This window comes from Macrotis lagotis, chromosome 2, assembly GCF_037893015.1.
Source record: "Macrotis lagotis isolate mMagLag1 chromosome 2, bilby.v1.9.chrom.fasta, whole genome shotgun sequence".
Lineage (NCBI taxonomy): Eukaryota > Metazoa > Chordata > Mammalia > Peramelemorphia > Peramelidae > Macrotis > Macrotis lagotis.
The window spans coordinates 65,610,683-65,629,402 of record NC_133659.1 but is presented as its reverse complement, the minus strand read 5'-3'; the positions used below and the strand labels follow the sequence as shown (position 1 = coordinate 65,629,402).

The following is an 18,720-nucleotide window of genomic DNA, read 5'->3' as shown; positions in this document are numbered from 1 at the left end:
TGGGGAAGGGACCCCTAAGGGCTTCCAAATACTTTAAGGGACATTGTGAAATTCTCCCTAAATCTTCCACTCAAAAAGGAGATGTTTTCATTAATTTAACAAAAATTTTTTGCTGTGAAACTTGGAGGTGGGCTGGGGTGGGGAGAGAGAGAGAAATAGAGACAAGAGACAGAGAGAGAGTCAGAGTCAGAAACAGAAAGAGAGACAGAGACATACAGAGGCAGAGACAGAGGAGACAAAAATGGAGATAGGGAAAGACAGAGACAGAGAAAGAGAAAAAGAGACAGATAAGAGATAGAGATAGTGATAGAGACAGAGAAAATCAAACATGTCAAAATCTAATAAATTTGTAAATCATGGTTCATGATGTTTTTGAAATGGAAAGTTTGCAATTGACTAATCAGGAAGAAAGATATTCTGAAATGTTTTGTCGAGAGCAATTTGCTTGTGGGCACATGTGAGTGGTAAAGATGGGGGGGGGTCAGTTGTTTTTCACCTTCCCCTATTTATCCTCATAAGAAATCTGTCACTACTCTTAACATATGTCTGAAAATAGTGGCCAATCAATTTGTGTTCCCAAGGCAAAGCACCAACTAGCTATCACTTAACTTCACTCCCTGAGTACTTAAAGAATCTGAATGAGCCTGTGGATGTAGATACTTTTATTATGCTAGACAGAGCAATTCTTCTAGTCCAGTTAGAATAGCAAATGGGAATTTAGAACTCAGATCAAGACATTCTGACCCCAGTGACAATCTTAGATTCTTAGATTTCAGAACTGGTTTATTGCTTCCTAGGCTAATTTGGCCACAAAACCTTTTTTGGGTTTTGAAAAACATCCCAGAATCCATAAATGCTGGACCAGGGAATGTATAAAATGGGGAATGAGGTAGGTCAAGGAATTTGGGGAGTAAAAACAGAATAAACTTTATTCTGTGCTGAAAAAATTCCATCATGTAATAACATTGGTACATATATACTTCCATATCTAATATTTAAATATTAATATATTTCAATTTATAGAATTCACTTTGTAGTTCCATTTGTAATGAATATTTTTAAAATATTTCATATTTAATTGTTTAGAAATAATATTTATATTGAAGAATTCTCACTAAAATACTATTTATAATCTGTAGAATACTAAAGCCCTCCAGGAAGAGTTTGGGAATCATTAATGTTCTAGGTATTTCTGTCCTCTGAGACATCTTTGCCACTGGGCTAAATCACAGCTGAGAAGGCTTAGGTGGTCATCTCCTGATCATTACAGTCTTGGAAACTTTTTTAAGCGACCTTGAAACTTCAATCCTTTAATGCCTAAGTTTGTTACCTTTGTCGAAGAGTGATGATCAAGGGCTTATTTCCCCCAAAGCTGGGATTGAGGTCCCTTTTAGAAAGTGGATCATACGTTATGATGGAAACTTTGAAAGGAACCTAGAGAGGAAGAAGCAAGGCTGGTCAGTCTGCAGAACTTGTCAACATCAACACTGTCTACTATTCCTGTCTTATTTTGAACCGTACAAAGTTATTTCCTCCCAGCAATTCTGCCAGGTAATAGGTAGGGAGACAGGTAAGATAAGATACTAAGACAGATAAGAAACTAAGACTGGGAGGGATTGGGTGTGCCCAGGGTTGCCCACTTCCTAAAGAGGGACCAGGAATAGATCTCAGGTCTCTCTGAACGCCAAGTCTAGTGTCACATGCCCTTCTCCCATTACTCAGTAAACTCTACTGGTATCCTATTGCCTCCAGGATCAAATCCAAACCCTCTGGTGTTCAAAGCCCTTCACAACCACCCCTCCCACCCTGACCCACCACCTTTCTTTCACCTAACTCCTCCCTGGTGCTCTTCCAGACTGTAACACTGGCCTCCTGGCTATTCATCTTCTGCCTCCACCTGCCCATTCCTGAAACACTCTCCCTTCTCTTGTCTTCCTCCTGGCCTCCCAGACTTTCTTGAAATCCCAGCTAAAAATTTCATTTTCTATAGGAAGGCTCTCTCTCCTAATCCCTCTTAATTTTAGCGCCTTTCCTTTATTAATTATTTCTTTTTCATCCCATATACACTTGTTTGTACATATTTGTTTGTTGGCTCCCCCATTAGGTTATGATCTCCTCAAGGGCAGTGACTGTCTTTTGCTTCTTTTTCTATCCTTAGGGCTTGGTACACTGCCTAGAACATGCTTAGTAAACGTTTTCTGATTGATTGACCAACTAATTTGCTAGTCTGCCCTTAAACTTCAGTTGTAGAAGTTGTCAAGATAATTCTTTGTTACATGGCAGCCACCAAGTAAAAGTGGACTGGTTTGGGGAAGAGGACCTAGGTTTGAATCTTGGCTTTGCCATTTACTATCATGTGATCTCAAGTAAGTCATTTACCACTTCGGCCTCAGTTTCCTTATCTGTAAAACAAGGAGGTTGGACTAGATGACTCTTAAGGTACCTATTCCCTCAGTTTCTAATTCTTGGACACCATGAAAAGAGCTGCTAAAAATATTTTATACATATGTGGAATTTATATATATGTACATGATGATGATGTTTGTCCTTTGTTCTCAAAGAAGATCATGACATCAAGGAAGGTGATGCCATGACAAAAACATGAATTGGATTTGGGTGAGGGAGCCAGCATATGAACATATATGTATATATTTGTGCATGTGTTTGTGTATATGTGAGTCAGTGTGTCTTCTTTCTCAGATCTAGTTGGAGTATAAACCTAATAGTGGTATCACTGGGTCAAAAGGTATGCACAATGTAATAGCCTTTTGGGGCATAAGTCTGAATCTACTTTTCAAAAGGGCTGGATGAGTCACAGCTGTACCAATAATGGATCTCTTTCCCCACAGTCCCTCCAGTATTAGCCATTTCCTTTTTTTTTGTCAACTTTGACAATCTGATGGTTTTATTTACCTTTTTCTATTGACAGGATATTTTTTCTAATGGCTATTGATAACTTAGATTTCTTCCTCTGAAAAATTACCTATTTATCTCTCCCATGACCATTTATTAATTGGAGAATGGCTTTATAAAGCCATTTCTAAAGTCTCTTCCAGGTTTAATATTTTATAATATAGACAGTTTATATAAAATCTTTACAAGGCTCAAATGAGAAAATCCATGGAAAGTGCTTTGCAAATCTTACAACTCCATCCATACCCATGTGAGCTATTATTACTATCATTACTCCAACCTTAGAGTCTGGCTTCATGTGCCTTTTCTCTTGTAGTGAGAAGTATGCCTGGAATTCTTTATTGTCTATATAGGGAGACAATTTGATACAGTGGAAAGCATGCTGGAATCAGAGGATCTGGGTTCAAATTCTGATTCCATTACTTACTACTAATGTGACCCTAGGCCAGGGGATCTTAAATTGGGGGTCCTTGATTTTTTTTCTCTCCTCATTTAACAACAGTGTTTAAATGATTTTTTTGGTTAATCTTACCTATTTTATATACTTAAAAATATTCTAAGCAGAGGGTTCCCTGGCAAGTCTTAGGCACAATCTCACCTCTGACCCCTGATTTCAAATTTCTGCTAAAATCCCACTTCTACAAGAAGTCTTTCCCTGTCCTCTTTTTAATTCTACTGTCTATCCTCTGAGATTACCTTTCATTTAAAATATGCATGCATGTGGTATAAATAAAAATGTGCATGTATGTGCAATAAACAATGTGCATGTATGTAATAAATAGTGATGTCCACATGTGTGGAATAAGTAACAACATGCACATGTGACATGAATAATAACGTGCATATACGTGGAATGAATAATAATGAGCATGATGTGGTATAAACAATAATGTGCATGTGTGTGGAATAATGTGCATATATGTGGAATAAATAATATGCACGTGTGTGAAATAAATAGTAATATATATGGTTGTGGTATAAATAACAATGTGCATGTATGTGGAATAAATAACAATGCGTATGCATGTGATATAAGTAATAATGTACGTGTGTGTGGAATAAATAATAATGAGCATGATGTGGTATAAACAATAATGTGCATGTGTGTGGAATAATGTGCATATATGTGGAATAAATGATGTGCATGTGTGTGGAATAAATAGTAATGTATATGCTTGTGGTATAAATAACGATGTGCATGTATGTGGAATAAATAACAATGCGTATGCATGTGATATAAGTAATAATGTACATGTGTGTGTGTAATAAATAATAATGTGCATGATGTGGTATAAGTAACAATGTGCATATATGTGGAATAAATGATGTGCATGTGTGTGGAATAAATAGTAATGTATATGCTTGTGGTATAAATAACGATGTGCATGTATGTGGAATAAATAACAATGTGTATGCATGTGATATAAATAATAATGTGCATGTGTGTGGAAAAAATAAGAATGTGCATGATGTAATAAAAATAAGAATGTGCATGTATGTGAAATAAATAATGATGTGCATGCATGTGGTATAAGTAACAATGTGCATGTGTGTGTAATAACTAAAACTGTGCAGGTGTGTGGAATAAGCAACAACGTGTACGTAAGTGGAGTACCCAGTCGCTAGGCGGCCACGCCATGCAAGCACGAGCGCCTCCTCCGGGCGCATGGCAGCCGGAACACAGACTCACAACTGCGCGTGCGTGCGGCAGACAGTGTGACACGCACTCAGCCGGAGGCGCTCGTCGGCCCGTGGCCACGCCCACACGCGCAGGCGCGCTCCCCGCACGTCGGCTCCGTCTACTCCAGCTTTCGGCGCCCCGAGACTTCCGGGACTCCGGGGTCCGTGTGAGTTACAGGCACCGCCCCCTTGGCATGGAAACTCCCAGAGGGCGGGGCCTCTGGCTGCCCACGTGGGCCCAGGGCTCCGCCCTGTCCGTCCTCCTCCGCGAGGGGGCGCCGGAGGATGACGTCTCTATGGCCACGGCGCCGGCGGAGACTCGGGCCGCGGCTGCGCAGTCGGCGCCCCGGCGCTCCCCGGAAGAGGTCGGGCGGATGCGGCCGAGGCCGAGGGGAGGAGCCTGCGCCGGGCCTCGAGGTAAGGCGGGCCGGGGTGACTGCGGGCCCCGGGACCCCAGGGCCGGGCTCAGCCCCCCGAGGGGGAGCAGGCGCCAGGCCCGGGCTGCCGGACGTTCACATGGTTCAGTAAGGGATTCCCATAGCTGTTGACACAGGTTGGTTTTCTAGTCTTTTCCTGGGAAACGGGGTTAAGCGGCTTTGCTGAGGTCGGATTTGAACCCAGCTCCTCCTGACTCCAGGTGCTCCCCGAAACAGGGGTTTAAAACCCTCCCTTGGCAGGTGCAGCCACGTTCGGAGCCCTGGGAGCAGGTGCGGAGGAAGGCGCAGCTTCCCGAGCCCGAACGGCGCCACCCGGCCAACGCACTGAACCCCTTTTTCTGTTTTCTGACCTCCAAAAATGAACTGGAGAAGGAAATGCGAATAACTCCCAGTCTTTTTGCCAAGAAAACCCAAAATGAGTTGTCCAAAGGGGACAGAACTGATTTCAGTCCACATAACAAGGAAACCTGAACACCTGTGATCCCATTCAAGCTTTTTTGTGTTAAGTCCTGATCTCCATCACTTTCTAAAGTCTAGTCAAAAACAAATCAATTCCCAAGGTCATGTGGCAAGTTTAACAGTCAGCTTTTCGGGGCCTGAATGACATGGCTCCAGTATATCATACCTTCTTTGAAGTCCTGCGGTCATCATTTTACAGATGGGGAACCTTGGGCACTTTGACACATATAATAAGTGACAAGGCTGGATCCAAACCCAGAACCTCTGACTCAGATTTAAGATGGATTTTTTTTTTACCCTAAGTTGCCTCCATTCTAACCTATTTAACTATAGTTCTCAGGGAGAGAGAGAGCAGAGAGCAGTTTATACTGCATCCACTCTTAGTCTAGGGAGCAGGACCTACCAGCACTCTTAGCACCTCATTTGAGCTCAAGTGATCAATTCATGGGCTCTTAGGAACACCAGGCTGGAGTTGGAAGTCATTCGATCCAATGTCCATTTTGTATAATAGATACCTGAACAATATCCTGAATGGTTATACACCTAGTCATAGGTAGAGCTGAGGCCGGAATCCAGATCTCTTCTTTTCAGGCCTACCTTCATTAGGGTAGTTCTGCCACTGTAGTATTTGGCAGTAGTAACTGAATATGGAACGCCAAGTGATGGCTAAGTGATGATGCCCTCTTCTTAGCCATCCTACAAGATTCCTGAGCCCATGCTTCAGCATGAAGTTGTCTGCCTAGGGGATTCCAGTTTGCTGGTATTGATTATTGTCAGAGATTCTGTCCAAACAGAGGTTCTAGCAGTTATCAATTATAAGGTCATTTCAGGTCAGATATGGAACCTTAAGCAAATTTCAGATCCTTGGTCCCCATCTGTTAAATGGATCTAACGGCACCTTCATAGGAAAACTACAGATATGAAAAGGTCAAGAGCTGTTTAAAAAAAAAAAAAGAGCTTCTGACTCAGTTGTCAGATGAATATTCTTTTACTCTGTTCTGAACAAAATGCCTTATCAGCCTTCTAGATTACAGTATCTTATCAAAATGTGGTTTCTTTCCTAGCACCTAAAACCTGGTAGTTGAGGAATTAGTTAAAAAGGAAATGGGCCTAGGGAATGAGAATAGTAGTAATTTATTTAGTAGCATTTCTTTAGCGCCGGTTTGTGTTCCTGAAATTCCCTAGTGTCTGTCATTGATTTGTCCTAGCAATTTTGAAAACCAAGAACTAACCTTTAGGGGTTAGAGGTCATCCAATTCAACCTCCTCATGCTAAAGATGAAGAGAATAGATAACAGAGGGATGGGATTACTTGGCTCAAATCACCCTAGTATTGCAGAAATGGGATTCACACTCAGCCCCCATGATTCCAAGCCATAGGAAATTGGTAAAAAGCTTAGCCCAGCAACTGATAAGTGATAGGCAGTTAGTTGTTCCCTTCCGCCTTTTCCCCTTTGTACCACCACCATTCTACTCTCTTTACAGATAGGTGTCTTGCCACATAGAGAAAGGACAGTAGATTTGATTTGATTTGGGATATTTCTTTCTTGGATTTCATTTCCCACAGATTAACTGATTCTCATTATCTCTTTTACCATGCTACCACCCCACCCCCCTTTCTCTTTCTCTTCTCTTTCTTTGTCTCTCCTCTGTCTCCCTTTCCTCCCCTACTTTCCCTCCCTCTTGCTTTTCTACCTTGCCCCACTCACCCCCCCCCCCCCAGAAATTGGTAGATCTTGTTCATCTGATGGACCCAAGACGTTGACAAGAAAATCACCTGGTGCAGAAGAGCGTGGAGATTCTGGAGAGCCTTAACTTCCCCCTGAGGAGTCAGCCCTTCTGGGGCACATGACTTACGGGCCAGAGTGAAATCTTGTTTGTATTTGGATGAAAAGGGCCTCTGTTCACAACCAATGGCCAACGCCAGAGTAGCAGGGTGGCAGAAGGTGCTGTATGAGCGGCAGCCCTTCCCAGATAACTATGTGGACCAGAGGTTCCTGGAAGAGCTCCGCAAAAACATCTCTGCCCGGAAATACCAGTACTGGGCTGTGGTCTTTGAGTCCGGAGTGGTGATACAGCAGCTCTGCAGCGTCTGTGTCTTTGTGGTCATCTGGTGGTATATGGATGAAGGTCTGCTAGCGCCACATTGGCTCTTTGGAACTGGGTTGGCTTCCTCCCTGATAGGCTATGTCTTGTTTGACCTCATTGATGGAGGCGAAGGACGGAAAAAGAGTGGGCGCACGCGGTGGGCTGACTTGAAGAGTGCTCTGGTCTTTATTACATTCACTTATGGCTTTTCCCCAGTGTTGAAGACATTGACAGAATCTGTCAGCACTGACACCATCTATGCCATGTCTGTTTTCATGCTTTTGGGTCACCTGATCTTCTTTGACTACGGTGCCAATGCTGCTATTGTGTCCAGCACCCTCTCCCTGAACATGGCCATCTTTGCCTCTGTCTGCCTAGCCTCTCGCCTGCCACGATCTCTTCATGCCTTCATTATGGTGACATTTGCCATTCAGATCTTTGCCCTGTGGCCGATGCTACAGAAGAAACTGAAGGCCTGTACCCCACGCAGCTATGTGGGGGTCACAGTGCTGTTTGCTTTCTCTGCCTTGGTGGGACTATTGACCATTAGTGGAGTAGGGGCCATACTCTTTGCCCTGCTGCTAGTCTCCATCTCCTGCCTCTGTCCTTACTGTCTCATCCGCTTGCAGCTTTTCAAAGAAAACATTCATGGACCTTGGGATGAAGCTGAAATCAAGGAAGATCTGTCCAGGTTCCTCACCTAGCTTTGGGGCATGCAGGGAGCTCTCACATTCTATATTAAAGGCTGAAAGACCAGATTCCTTCCAAAAAAGCAGTAAGAAGGGGAGGAAGGTTGAGAAGGGTCTGAGATAACAGCAATGGGAAAAGTGATGTGTCCTACCAAGGACTGGGCAGTGGTATTCACACTGCCAATGGCCCAGGGTAGTCTTGTTTTAAAAACTGATGCTAAAAGGCCAAGGTCTTTCCTTTGACTTTCCTCTAAGAGGGTGGGAGCAAGCTTTTATTAAGAACCTACAATGAATGAGGCACTGTGCAAAGCTTTTTATAATTATTAACTCATTTGATCATCTCAACTTCTCTGGGAGGTAGGGGCTGTTACGATCTACTTTAACAGATATGGGAACTGAGGCAAATAGATGTGACATACACTGTCAAGCTGAATTTGAACTCAGAACTTGCTAGTTCCAAACGTAATGCTTTACTGTCCCCATCTAGCTTTAAGGGCATGGAATATCCAGACTTTTCAGGTTGAGTCATGATGGCCTGCTGAATAAAGTTAAAAACCTTCATGTCATCCCATCCTATAACCTTCCACCACCCTACCTTTCCAGTTGTAGCTTATACTGTTTTCATCCGCTTTATGCTCATGTAGGCAGGAGAATGCAGCAGCTTCTCTCTGTTCTCCATCTTCATCACTAGAGGTGCGCCATGAGGATGGACCATGTGCTCAGAATGCTGCTCTCTTCATTAGGTGAATGGGCCCCAGCCATTGGGCAACCTCTGACCTCAGTACTTCATGTTTATTCCAAGATTTCCTTGATATCTCAGTGGCTAACAGTCTTCATGGGACTGCTCAGAGCAACATTAGTTGTATATTAGTGCATATTGGAGTTTTCTGGTAACCCCTATTGGTTCAAAAAAATAGTCCATGGGGACAAGGACTATATCATCTGGTAAAAAGACACCAGATTTCCATTAACTCTGAGTCTGTGTTCCGCTAATTCCCTGGGGGGACCATTCACACTGAACTGGAATCCTGGATGGCTACCTGTTTTTCTTACAGAATCTCAGGGTTGAAAGGGAACTCGGGTCCCACCTTTATAGGAAAAAAGAATTGCCCCCCAAATATCCCTGCACATGAGGTCATTTAATCATTGACTTAAGGCTTCTAATGAGTCCAAATTTGTGACTATCCCCACAAAGCAGTCAATTTGACTTATTTTCTCCAAACCTGTAGCCTGAAGTCGCCTCTTTACATCATTGCTCCCTCACTCCTAATTTTGGTCCACTTTTGGTCAAGTAGAATGAATTTACTCTTTCATGGCAGCTTTTCAAATATTAGAAAAATAGCTATCAAGGTTTACACTATCAATTAACTATAGTATTTAAATGAGTGAAAAATAATCAAGAACCAGAGCTTACAAAAAAACGTGAGCAAAGAATTCAAAGAAAAGGATTCCCCACCTTTTCTTGCCAGCAGAGGGAGCTAGTCATATACTTTATTTATATTGAATTGCAAGCTCAGTAAATGGGAAGCAGGTCCAAGTAGCAGTGCCATCTTGTGGATATCTTAAATGCCTTCTCTTTTTCTTCCTCTCCCTCGCTCTCCCTCTCCCTCTCTTCCTTTTTTTTTTTTTTTGGTAAATAACATCTATACATTCCTCCCTCAAGACTTGTTCTTCAAGTTTCAACTAGGTAAAGTCTAATATTTCCAATGAAATTGAGGCCATAAAACATCAGGGATAGAATGAATCCACTGGCCTTTTATAGGAATGACCTCTCTTCATGACAGGTTCTTCTTTTTAATCCAGGACAGTTTATAGACTCTATGTCTGTGTGACCGAGACCCAGAAAAAATATTGAATAGGTTTGAATTGTCCTGAGCTCCTTTTGCCTCTTTTTTTTTTATCATCAGTTTGTAGGACAGTGCTGGGCATAATAAATATTAATCGATGGAGTGACTCCCTTGCCTTTCTGTGTCCCTTGCCTTTCATTAGATCCTTAGTGGCCCAACTTCCACTATCCCTAAAAAACTGCGACCCACTGTCCTCATTCTTTCATGCCATCAAAACCTTGCATCCTAATTCTTCAGGGCACTTTTATACCAGAGGTTCAAAAAAATCCCTACTATGAGAGGTGACATGGAGTAGGACTTTGACTAGGCAAAACCTCAGTTCAGATACCAACACTTGGCTACTGTAAGACAGGAGGAAAGAGGGAAGGGAATAAGCATGTATAGGCTATGTGCTAAAGTGCCTAATACAAATATTTCATTGGACCCTCACTAGAGCTTGGTGAAGTAGGTGCTATTTCCATTTTACAGTTGATAAAATCAAAACAAACAAGTTAAATAACTTGCCCATGGTCAGTAAATGTTAGAGGTGGGATTTGAATTCAGACCTTCCTGACTCTAGGTTCAACATTCTGCAGGTCTCCAAACTACTTCCAAAGGCAAGTCACCTAATCTCTTTGAGCTTCAGTGTTCTTTACATTAGGGACACAGTAGAACTGTTCCACAGGGTTGTTGAAAGTTTGAGATGTGAGAAAAAAGATTCACACTAATTACCTATTATGTTTTCAGGCATCGTGCTAAGGTTAGGTTTATAAAGAAAGGCAAAAAATAGTCTATATTCTCAAATACTCTGTGGGGATGCAACATGAAAGTTATGCATAATTTATTAGAGAAAATTTCAGAACACCAGGAAAGGCTTCTTGTAGAAGGTATGGGTTTAATTGGGACATGACAAAAACCAGGGAAGCCAGGAAACAGATGAGGAGGGAGGACAGCCACTGATAATGTCCAATCAGTAGATCATAGATCTTGTGAGAGCAACAGTAAAGAGGCCAGGGTCTTTGGATTGCAATGTGAGAGTAAGGTTTAAGACTTGAAGGAAGGGCCCAGGTTGTAAAGACCTTTGAATACTCCAAAGAGGATTTTTTAATTTGATCCTAGGGATCGTGAAGAGATAGGAAGCCAAAGGCTAGGTATATGAATGGGGTAGGGTAGGAGGAAGAGTCATGGCCAGATCTGTGCTTAGGAATATCATTTTGACAGCAGCACTTCTCAGACCTTTTTAATTCTGTCTGATTCTTGTCCATTATTTCTCATAAATCTCTTGTGAGGCCTACCTCTCCTAGTATTTAATAGGTGCCAGTTCAGCTCTTGAACTTTTTTTGTTACTTCTCCCCCTTTACTATGACCAGACCACTTCTTTTTTCAGTCTTACAAAATTTGTGCTGTGATAATCAGATAATTGTGGTGTCCTCTGGTAATGTACAGTTTAACAGGCCATTTCTGGAGATATAATATTTTTAGTAACAAAACCAATGGGGATTTCATGTGTCATGAGGATGATGAGAAGATTTCTAAGCAGGTGGATTTTTTACTATCACATATCAAAGCACCTAATCATTGGTATGTCTGGTTTCAGATATGATACTCCTAAATAAGAAGCTGAGGAGGTCATTATAACCATTATCTGATTAGAAATTACTTTTTAAACCTTAATTTAGATTTGAGGCCAAAAATTTGACCTAAAATAGGAAGATGTCTAAATAATGTCTGACTCCACTGCTTTTACCAGATGAAGGCCATTTATATCTTACAGCTAAGAAGGGTTAGAATCAGCTTGACTATTGTGACAGTTGAGAAGGGGTTAGGGAGTGGAGCAGCCTCAAAGTTTTCTGTCCATACAGGTTGAACACCTCTTCAGACCCTGCTATATTGAGTCCTTCCCTCATTTCAGACAGACATCATCTGCATTTCCCAGCAGCTCCACAGGGCCTGCTAGCCCCATACAGCTACTGATACCCTGGGATAAGCCCACCTAAAGATGAAACCCTGTGGGATAATGCTAACCTATGGTAACTCATTCTTCAATCATGAATATTCCACACTGCCAGTCACCCCATACCAGTGATTCTGAGCCTCTGCTAGTCATTGTTCAAACCCCATTCTCCATCCTGCACTGAGTAATCCCTTATACTTATCCCCCTCATGCCTTCCACAGTCCCAACCAGAAACTACCCACCCCTTTCATGGTGCCCTCTGGAATTCCTGCTCCATAAGCAAAAAGCTTACTTTCATTTTAAGTATTTTCCTTTTTCACTCCTTCCAATTTCTGCCTCTCACTAAGATCTGACTTCCTCTTGGATAATGCAGCTTCTCTGGCCATCTTTTCTAGCACTGAATGCACTCATTTCCCCTGGTTCATTTCCCATTGTCACTGCTAGGTTCTTCCCTTGCCACCATCATTCAGTGACCTCTCCTCCTTTGAAGTACCTGACAAAACCCCGGTGCTTGTTGTCTACAGATCTCTAGGACATCTCCCTTCCTAAATGAGTTCAATGCCTGGGTCCCAGCCATTCTCTCCTCCCCTCAAACTAGAGGACTTCAACATCCATTTTGATAATCCTTCAAATTTCCTAACCTCCCAATCACTCAACTTACTCATTTCCTATGACTTATTCCTCAATGCCACTGCAGATACATACAGAGATGGTCACATCCTTTCTTGTCATCATCAAGCGTTCATATTCAGAAATTCTGAAATTCCTTTATCTCATCTTAATCTGTTGTCATTCTACCTCTCTCTCTTGGCAATAACCCCACATCCTGCTCACCCTCAACTTGACCTTCAATCTCAGCAACCCTCAGTTATTTTAAGGTAGGTTTGACTCTGAACAGGCTTTACTTTCTTCTCTTACCCAGTTTGACTCCCTGGGGAACTAGTTCAACTTGATGCAGTTCTCTTCTCTCAAGACATTTTCCTCTTTATCCCAGTGATCTGGCCTTTTCAATCCCACTGTCTGCTGCCTTCATTCCTATTCATGTACTGTTGAACTAAGTTGAAGGAAATCATGAAACTATGCTGATGGGGACCACTATAAGTTTATGTTAGAAACTTTCTACTGGATCCTCATAAGAGCAAGGCAACTCTTTTACATCTCCCTGATCAGAAGGAGCCAGCTAGGTGGATCAGGAGTTAGAGAATTGGGCCTAGAACCAAGTCAAAGGCAGCCTGAGAGACTTAAAGCTGTGTGACCCTGAACAAGTCACTTAACCTCTGTCTTAATCAACTGTGGAAGGCAAAGAAAACCCCAGATAGCATGACCTTGCAGTCACACATAGACACAATTAAATGACTGAACAGCAACAACAATGATAAACAGCTTCACTATCCCACTCCTGATAGTGCCTTTTCCTCCTGTAATGTCTCTCTCTGTGTGTGTGTGTGTGTGTGTCTAGTATTGCTTGTTTCTTTGTTCTACCACCTGTCTGACCATTCCTCTGCAGGCTCTTTTGCTGAGGTGGTCACACAGCTGTTCCCTGGCATTGTGGCAGAATTAAGAGTTTCTGTCCTCAGTGTTCATATCTATGGATGTGGGGTCCTTCTTAGGCTTTTATCCCTGGCACATAGCAGTGGATTACTTGAGTTTCTAAATACTTTTTAAAGATGAATGGAGACAACCTGAGACATGAAATGAGAAGATGCATGAATGTGAAGAAAATTCCTGGTGGGCCCCAACTGCTCATCTGCCTGACCCACTCAGGGCCCTGGACCAGGCTCGCCATGGCCTTCTCTACTCATGTTTTCTCTAGCTTCAACAGGAATTTCAGAAACTACAGGCTTGTGGGGGGAAGTAAATTCCTCAAAATATCCTGGCACCATCAACTGGAATTCTCACTGGCCTATGGGAAGTCCCTAAAGGAAGAAGCATGGGTCAGAACTCAGTAGTTGCTATTCCTCACTCCAAAGGAGAAACAAGGCCAGCCCAAGCTTTCTCCTTTTCTGGGCAGAATGTCCCTGTGATTCTTGGGTCACAATACTGCCAAGGTGATCACATCCCTTGGACAACATTATGGTTTATATCAAAAGTTGTAAGGTGGGGGGGTAGGGCAGGAAAGGATGGCATTGCTCCAACATTTAGTCAGTCAATCAAATAAAAATAATTTTAAATGTGGGTTCTGGGAACATAGAGATAAAAGTGAATCAGGTCCTGCCATCAAGACAGTTGGATAGATATACAGAGTATAGATAGATCAATAGACACAAAAGACAGAGAAACCATGAATGGGAAGATACTTAAAGCTAGGTAACAGAAAAGCTCTCCTATTTACTTGAAAAAAAACTAGGCATTCAAAAAGATAGATGTATGAAGAAAGAACATTCTTATTTTTTGAAAACTTATTTTTCCAACCACATGTAAAGATAGTTTTCAACCATCATTTTTTGTAAGGTTTTGTGCCCTACATTTTTCTCCCTCTCCCCTACCTTAAAATAACTGAGGGTTGCTGAGATTGAAGGTCAAGTTGAGGGTGAGCAGGATGTGGGGTTATTGCCAAGAGAGAGAGGTAGAATGACAACAGATTGAGATGAGATAAAGGAATTTCAAAATTTCTGAATATGAACGCTCGATGTTGACAAGAAAGGATGTGACCATCTCTGTATGTATCTGCAGTGGCATTGAGGAATAAGTCATTTCCTAGTTAGAGGGTAATCTAATGTAGGTTATATGTGTATATGCTAAAATATTTATATATAAGTCATATTGTGAAAGAAAAATCAGAACAAAGGGAAAAATCATGAGAAAAAATAAAATAAATTTTAAAAATTGAAAATAGTATGTTTTGTTCATCATTCAGACTCCATAATTCCTTCTCTGCATTTAGATATTATTTTCCATCACAAGTGAAGAGAGAAAATTCTAAACATGGGAGTCAGTACAAAGAGAAAGATGGAAAATGGAGTGAACAATATTAAGAATGTCAAGAAGACTAGTATACCTGGATCACAGGATATAGGGAAAGGAGTGACAAAGGCTGGAAAGGTAGAATGGGTTCAGGTTGTGAACAGCTTTAAATGCCAAATACAAGAATTTACTAAGTGAGAAAGAAGAGCAGGGTAATATAGTCAGACCTAGGCCTTAGGGAAAAGAGTCTGGCAGCTTTGTGGAATGTTAGATCTGATTGGGGAGAATCCGAGAAAGGAATTTCAATTAAGATGCACTAGTCCAGTTATATGATGGGGGAGGAACAGGAGTAGAGTAGTGGGTAAAGGAAGACTAGGTGAAAGTTGTCGAGAGAGAAATGAAAAACGATGACATTCTGACTGTATGTGTGGATGAGGTCCACGACTAGGAAGTTCATACTATTCAAACTGGATTCATCTTTGGAAAAAGGTTTATTGCAGAAGCACAGAAAAAATGGGGTCCATCTTAACATCTAGGCAATCATGATTAAAAACCAGGCCAAATCCATGATCAAGTGAATACTTTTTGAGGATTGGTATTGTATTTAATATTAACCAAAGTGAAAATATGGAGGCCAGCAAGTACCAAGTTTTCCTATTTGTGGAGGGAAAAAGAATAAGATCCAATGAATAAAGCTGTGTGATCCTGGGGCTGTCATTTGATCTTTCTGAGTTTCAATGTCATCCTTGAAATAGGGACAATAGTGCTTCTACTACCCGTAGGATTTCAAAGTGTTGTCAGAAAATACAGGCTCTATAAATCTTAAAGGACAACTTAAGTTCGAGCTGCTACAAATAGTAGATACTCTGATTTCTGCTCAGGCAGCCAGCACTCATAAAGCCAAATCTGCTTAAAAATACCTTGGGTGTCTAAGAAGGCAAGTGAGAGGGTGGGGTAACTCTCCTCACCAGAACTAACTTTGTTTTCCTGTGAGTTTCCAATATATCAGGTCCAAGAGCTGTTAATGAGAATGTGATCCTGAAAGTTAAAGGACCTTCCTCTATAACAAAATCTGGCATGAGGAAAAGATCAGAAAAAGGATTATCTTACCTTCTGGATTTTTTTGTCCATCTCTTAGATTGATAATCCTTGGTTACTTGGCTTTGGAAATCATCAACTGCATCTTTTCTTCACTGAGATGTCCCAAGACATTGTGGGATAGCTTCTGATTTAGGAGTTTTTTGTTAGTACTCAATATCAGAGTCAGAATTCCAATATTTTCTTTTTTCTGAAATAGTCCATGAAGTATTTGGGACTCTGCATCATTCTTCTACTGTGAAAAGACCCATCTGGGCTTCTGATTGGCTGATTCCTTTCTTTCTTAGCTGTCAAAACCACTGAGTTCTGGAATGGTGGATTATACTTGTAATTCAATTGGCTAACACTATTCTAGAACTCCAGCATCTATGGTAGCTGCTAAGTCAATAATAGTTTTTTTCTTCGTTCTTCCTCTTAACTAATTTAACTAGATTTAGTATCATGAAATTTTTAGAAAGGAAAGAGTGGTTAGATTTCTCTGACTGGCATGGACCATGATCACATGGAAGGCACTTTGGTTTCTCCGGGTTCTGTAGAACTTTGTACTCCATCTTTTGTTGGGAGAACACAATTAAAAGGAGAAAAAGCATTAAAATATAATGCTTGCTCATTTTACTGTAGTTTATTATTAGCTGCTTTCTCCCCCACCCCTCTTGTCCATTATTTCTTGCCTTTTTCTTTTCAGAAATATTAAGGGAATCATTCTTTCTTCAGGGAGACTGAAGGCAGCAGCAGGGCAGAGATATCTGCCATGCCCTGGACATTCCTATAATGCTGGTTCTCAGGTCAGTAATTTTAAAATAATTCTGAATGTTTTATCTTCATAATGGTAGGTATAGAATAGAAAAGATATATTTAAAACATTCAGAATGATTTCCAAATGGAAATTATTAAGAAGAGTAAATTAGAAGAAATTCACATTTATGTTATTATATTTTTATGGAAAGGATATAAATAACCTAGGAATGACATGATAATATGGGGATGTCATAATAAATAATAATACTGCTTTAAATATAATTAATAAGTTTGTCTCAATTTAGAGGGGAGGGAAGGAATACATTTTATATCCTGGACAATGCAGCAATTTAGTTATCTCCAAATTAGAATATTTGGACTGACCTCCCTTTTCACATGCTTCTACTTTTCCTAGTTAGCAATAATAATAATCTTTTAGAAAATAATTCTTTATCATTAGGAAGAGAGAATTATTAAAATAGTCCTTACAGAATTCCTATAATAGCTATAAAGGGAAAAAAGACTTTCGTGGCAACTGAATAGAGAACATTTAAAGTCAGTTTTATGTAGGAAAAGAAAATATGACTGGAAAGTAGGTGATACAGTGGATAGAGCACCAGGCTTGAATGTAGGAAGCCCTGAGTTCAGGATCATGTAGAATCAGATATGACTGAACCACAAACAACCTAAACACCTTCCATTATGTTAAAGCATATTGGTGTTAAGACCTAATCTTTTTACTTACCCTTAGGATTTGGGGATTATGGATTTAGAACAGGATGGTATCCTGGAAGCAGGAATATGCTGGTTAATGTTTAATTGTTTATTGTCACTCAATAAGGAATATGGGTTTTTTTCCTCAAAGTGACAGCATCCCTTGGACTGTTCTACCTTTGATTCTTGGTAACATTTCTTTGTCTTGCAATTGCCAGTTGGAACTTGGGAGACTTTATGTGATTCACACTTCCTGTTTCTTTCATGATCTCACATATTTTATCTCCTACTGTGAGAGTTTAGAAAAAGGTAGACATAATAATTCTTATTTATGGGATTTCCAGAGGCCTGATAAAAATAATCCAGACTTTTGTGATTCTTCTAGACAATCACACTTTTTATTTAATCTATTTATTGTTTTATTGGATCTCACTTTAAGAGAGATCATTTCCCCTGACAGAATGATGTCTTAGATTGGGACACTTTCATTCATCAATCATGTTGCATATTCTTTTTTATATTTCCCTAACTCACTAAAGCTTTAGATCATTTCTGTTCATTCTTCCTCTTAACTAATCTTCATTTCAAAAAAACCACAGTTTCCATTTAAACCTTTCTATTTAGCAAAAGAAGCAACAGATTCATTTAATTTCTTTACACAGAATAAACTTTTGGTGTTTTATTGTAGGCAGTGATCAAAAATAAAAAAAAGACAACTTTTCTGTACATGCAGCATACAATGTCAATGAAAGCTGTTTTCAATACCATGATATAAATGTTGCTGAATATAAAAGGAGATGAATGGTGAGTGTGTTAGGATGGTCGTCCTGGAACTGCAGGAGGGGGCCGCCTGAAGGAAAACAAACAAAATGACAACAAAAAAAGAAAAACAGACCAGGAGGGAGAAAACTGGGTTTAAATCATAAAACATTCGAATGGTAACATGCAAAAAATATCCCACAAAGTTAGTCACATTCAAGCCAGGCACAAACAAGCAGTGGTGGGAGTGGGGGTGGAAAGAGGAAGAACAAGAACAAGGCAGGGCAAGAATTAAAACAGTAGGCTTTGCTGGCCATCAGCCTGACTACACTAACCAGAGGTTCTGGCATCCATGATCATATATAAAATTCAGAGAGGTTTGTTATTTTACATTTGTGGATGGCTTTTCCTTCAGGATAAATCTTAATTCCTTTACACCTTAGGAAATGATCACATGAGTT

At 40.7% G+C, this 18,720-nt stretch overlaps 3 protein-coding genes across 7 annotated transcripts in view; 1 reads left to right on the top strand and 2 right to left on the bottom strand.

The window, feature by feature from the left end:
• Positions 1 to 16,322, bottom strand: part of C2H1orf105 (chromosome 2 C1orf105 homolog) — a 46,991-nt gene extending 30,669 nt beyond the window's left edge. The window contains exons 1-2 of one of the 2 annotated variants that reach the window (XM_074222033.1): positions 16,061 to 16,322; positions 1,331 to 1,434 (exon numbers count right to left, since the gene is read on the bottom strand). In XM_074222033.1, coding sequence (XP_074078134.1) covers positions 1,331 to 1,434; positions 16,061 to 16,081 — 125 coding nt within the window. In that variant the 5' untranslated portion in view covers positions 16,082 to 16,322. The remainder of the gene's footprint in view (positions 1 to 1,330; positions 1,435 to 16,060) is intronic. The other variant, XM_074222032.1, reaches the window with a different exon arrangement.
• Positions 4,921 to 15,895, top strand: PIGC (phosphatidylinositol glycan anchor biosynthesis class C). 4 transcript variants are annotated; one of them, XM_074222029.1, is made up of 2 exons: positions 4,921 to 5,010; positions 7,212 to 15,895. In XM_074222029.1, exon 2 carries the CDS (start codon positions 7,402 to 7,404, stop codon positions 8,278 to 8,280), a length of 879 nt encoding a protein of 292 aa, XP_074078130.1. In that variant the 5' UTR covers positions 4,921 to 5,010; positions 7,212 to 7,401; the 3' UTR covers positions 8,281 to 15,895. The 4 variants fall into 4 exon arrangements, with proteins under 4 accessions (XP_074078130.1, XP_074078132.1, XP_074078131.1 ...); XM_074222031.1 differs by having other exon boundaries at positions 4,966 to 5,010; positions 7,222 to 15,895; XM_074222030.1 differs by lacking the exon at positions 4,921 to 5,010 and adding an exon at positions 5,033 to 5,146 and having other exon boundaries at positions 7,222 to 15,895.
• A 1,828-nt stretch (positions 16,323 to 18,150) lies between the features above and the next one.
• Positions 18,151 to 18,720, bottom strand: part of DNM3 (dynamin 3) — a 670,943-nt gene continuing 670,373 nt past the window's right edge. The window contains exon 22 of the mRNA XM_074222020.1: positions 18,151 to 18,350. Within this exon, the coding sequence (XP_074078121.1) occupies positions 18,314 to 18,350 (37 nt within the window). The 3' untranslated portion in view covers positions 18,151 to 18,313. The remainder of the gene's footprint in view (positions 18,351 to 18,720) is intronic.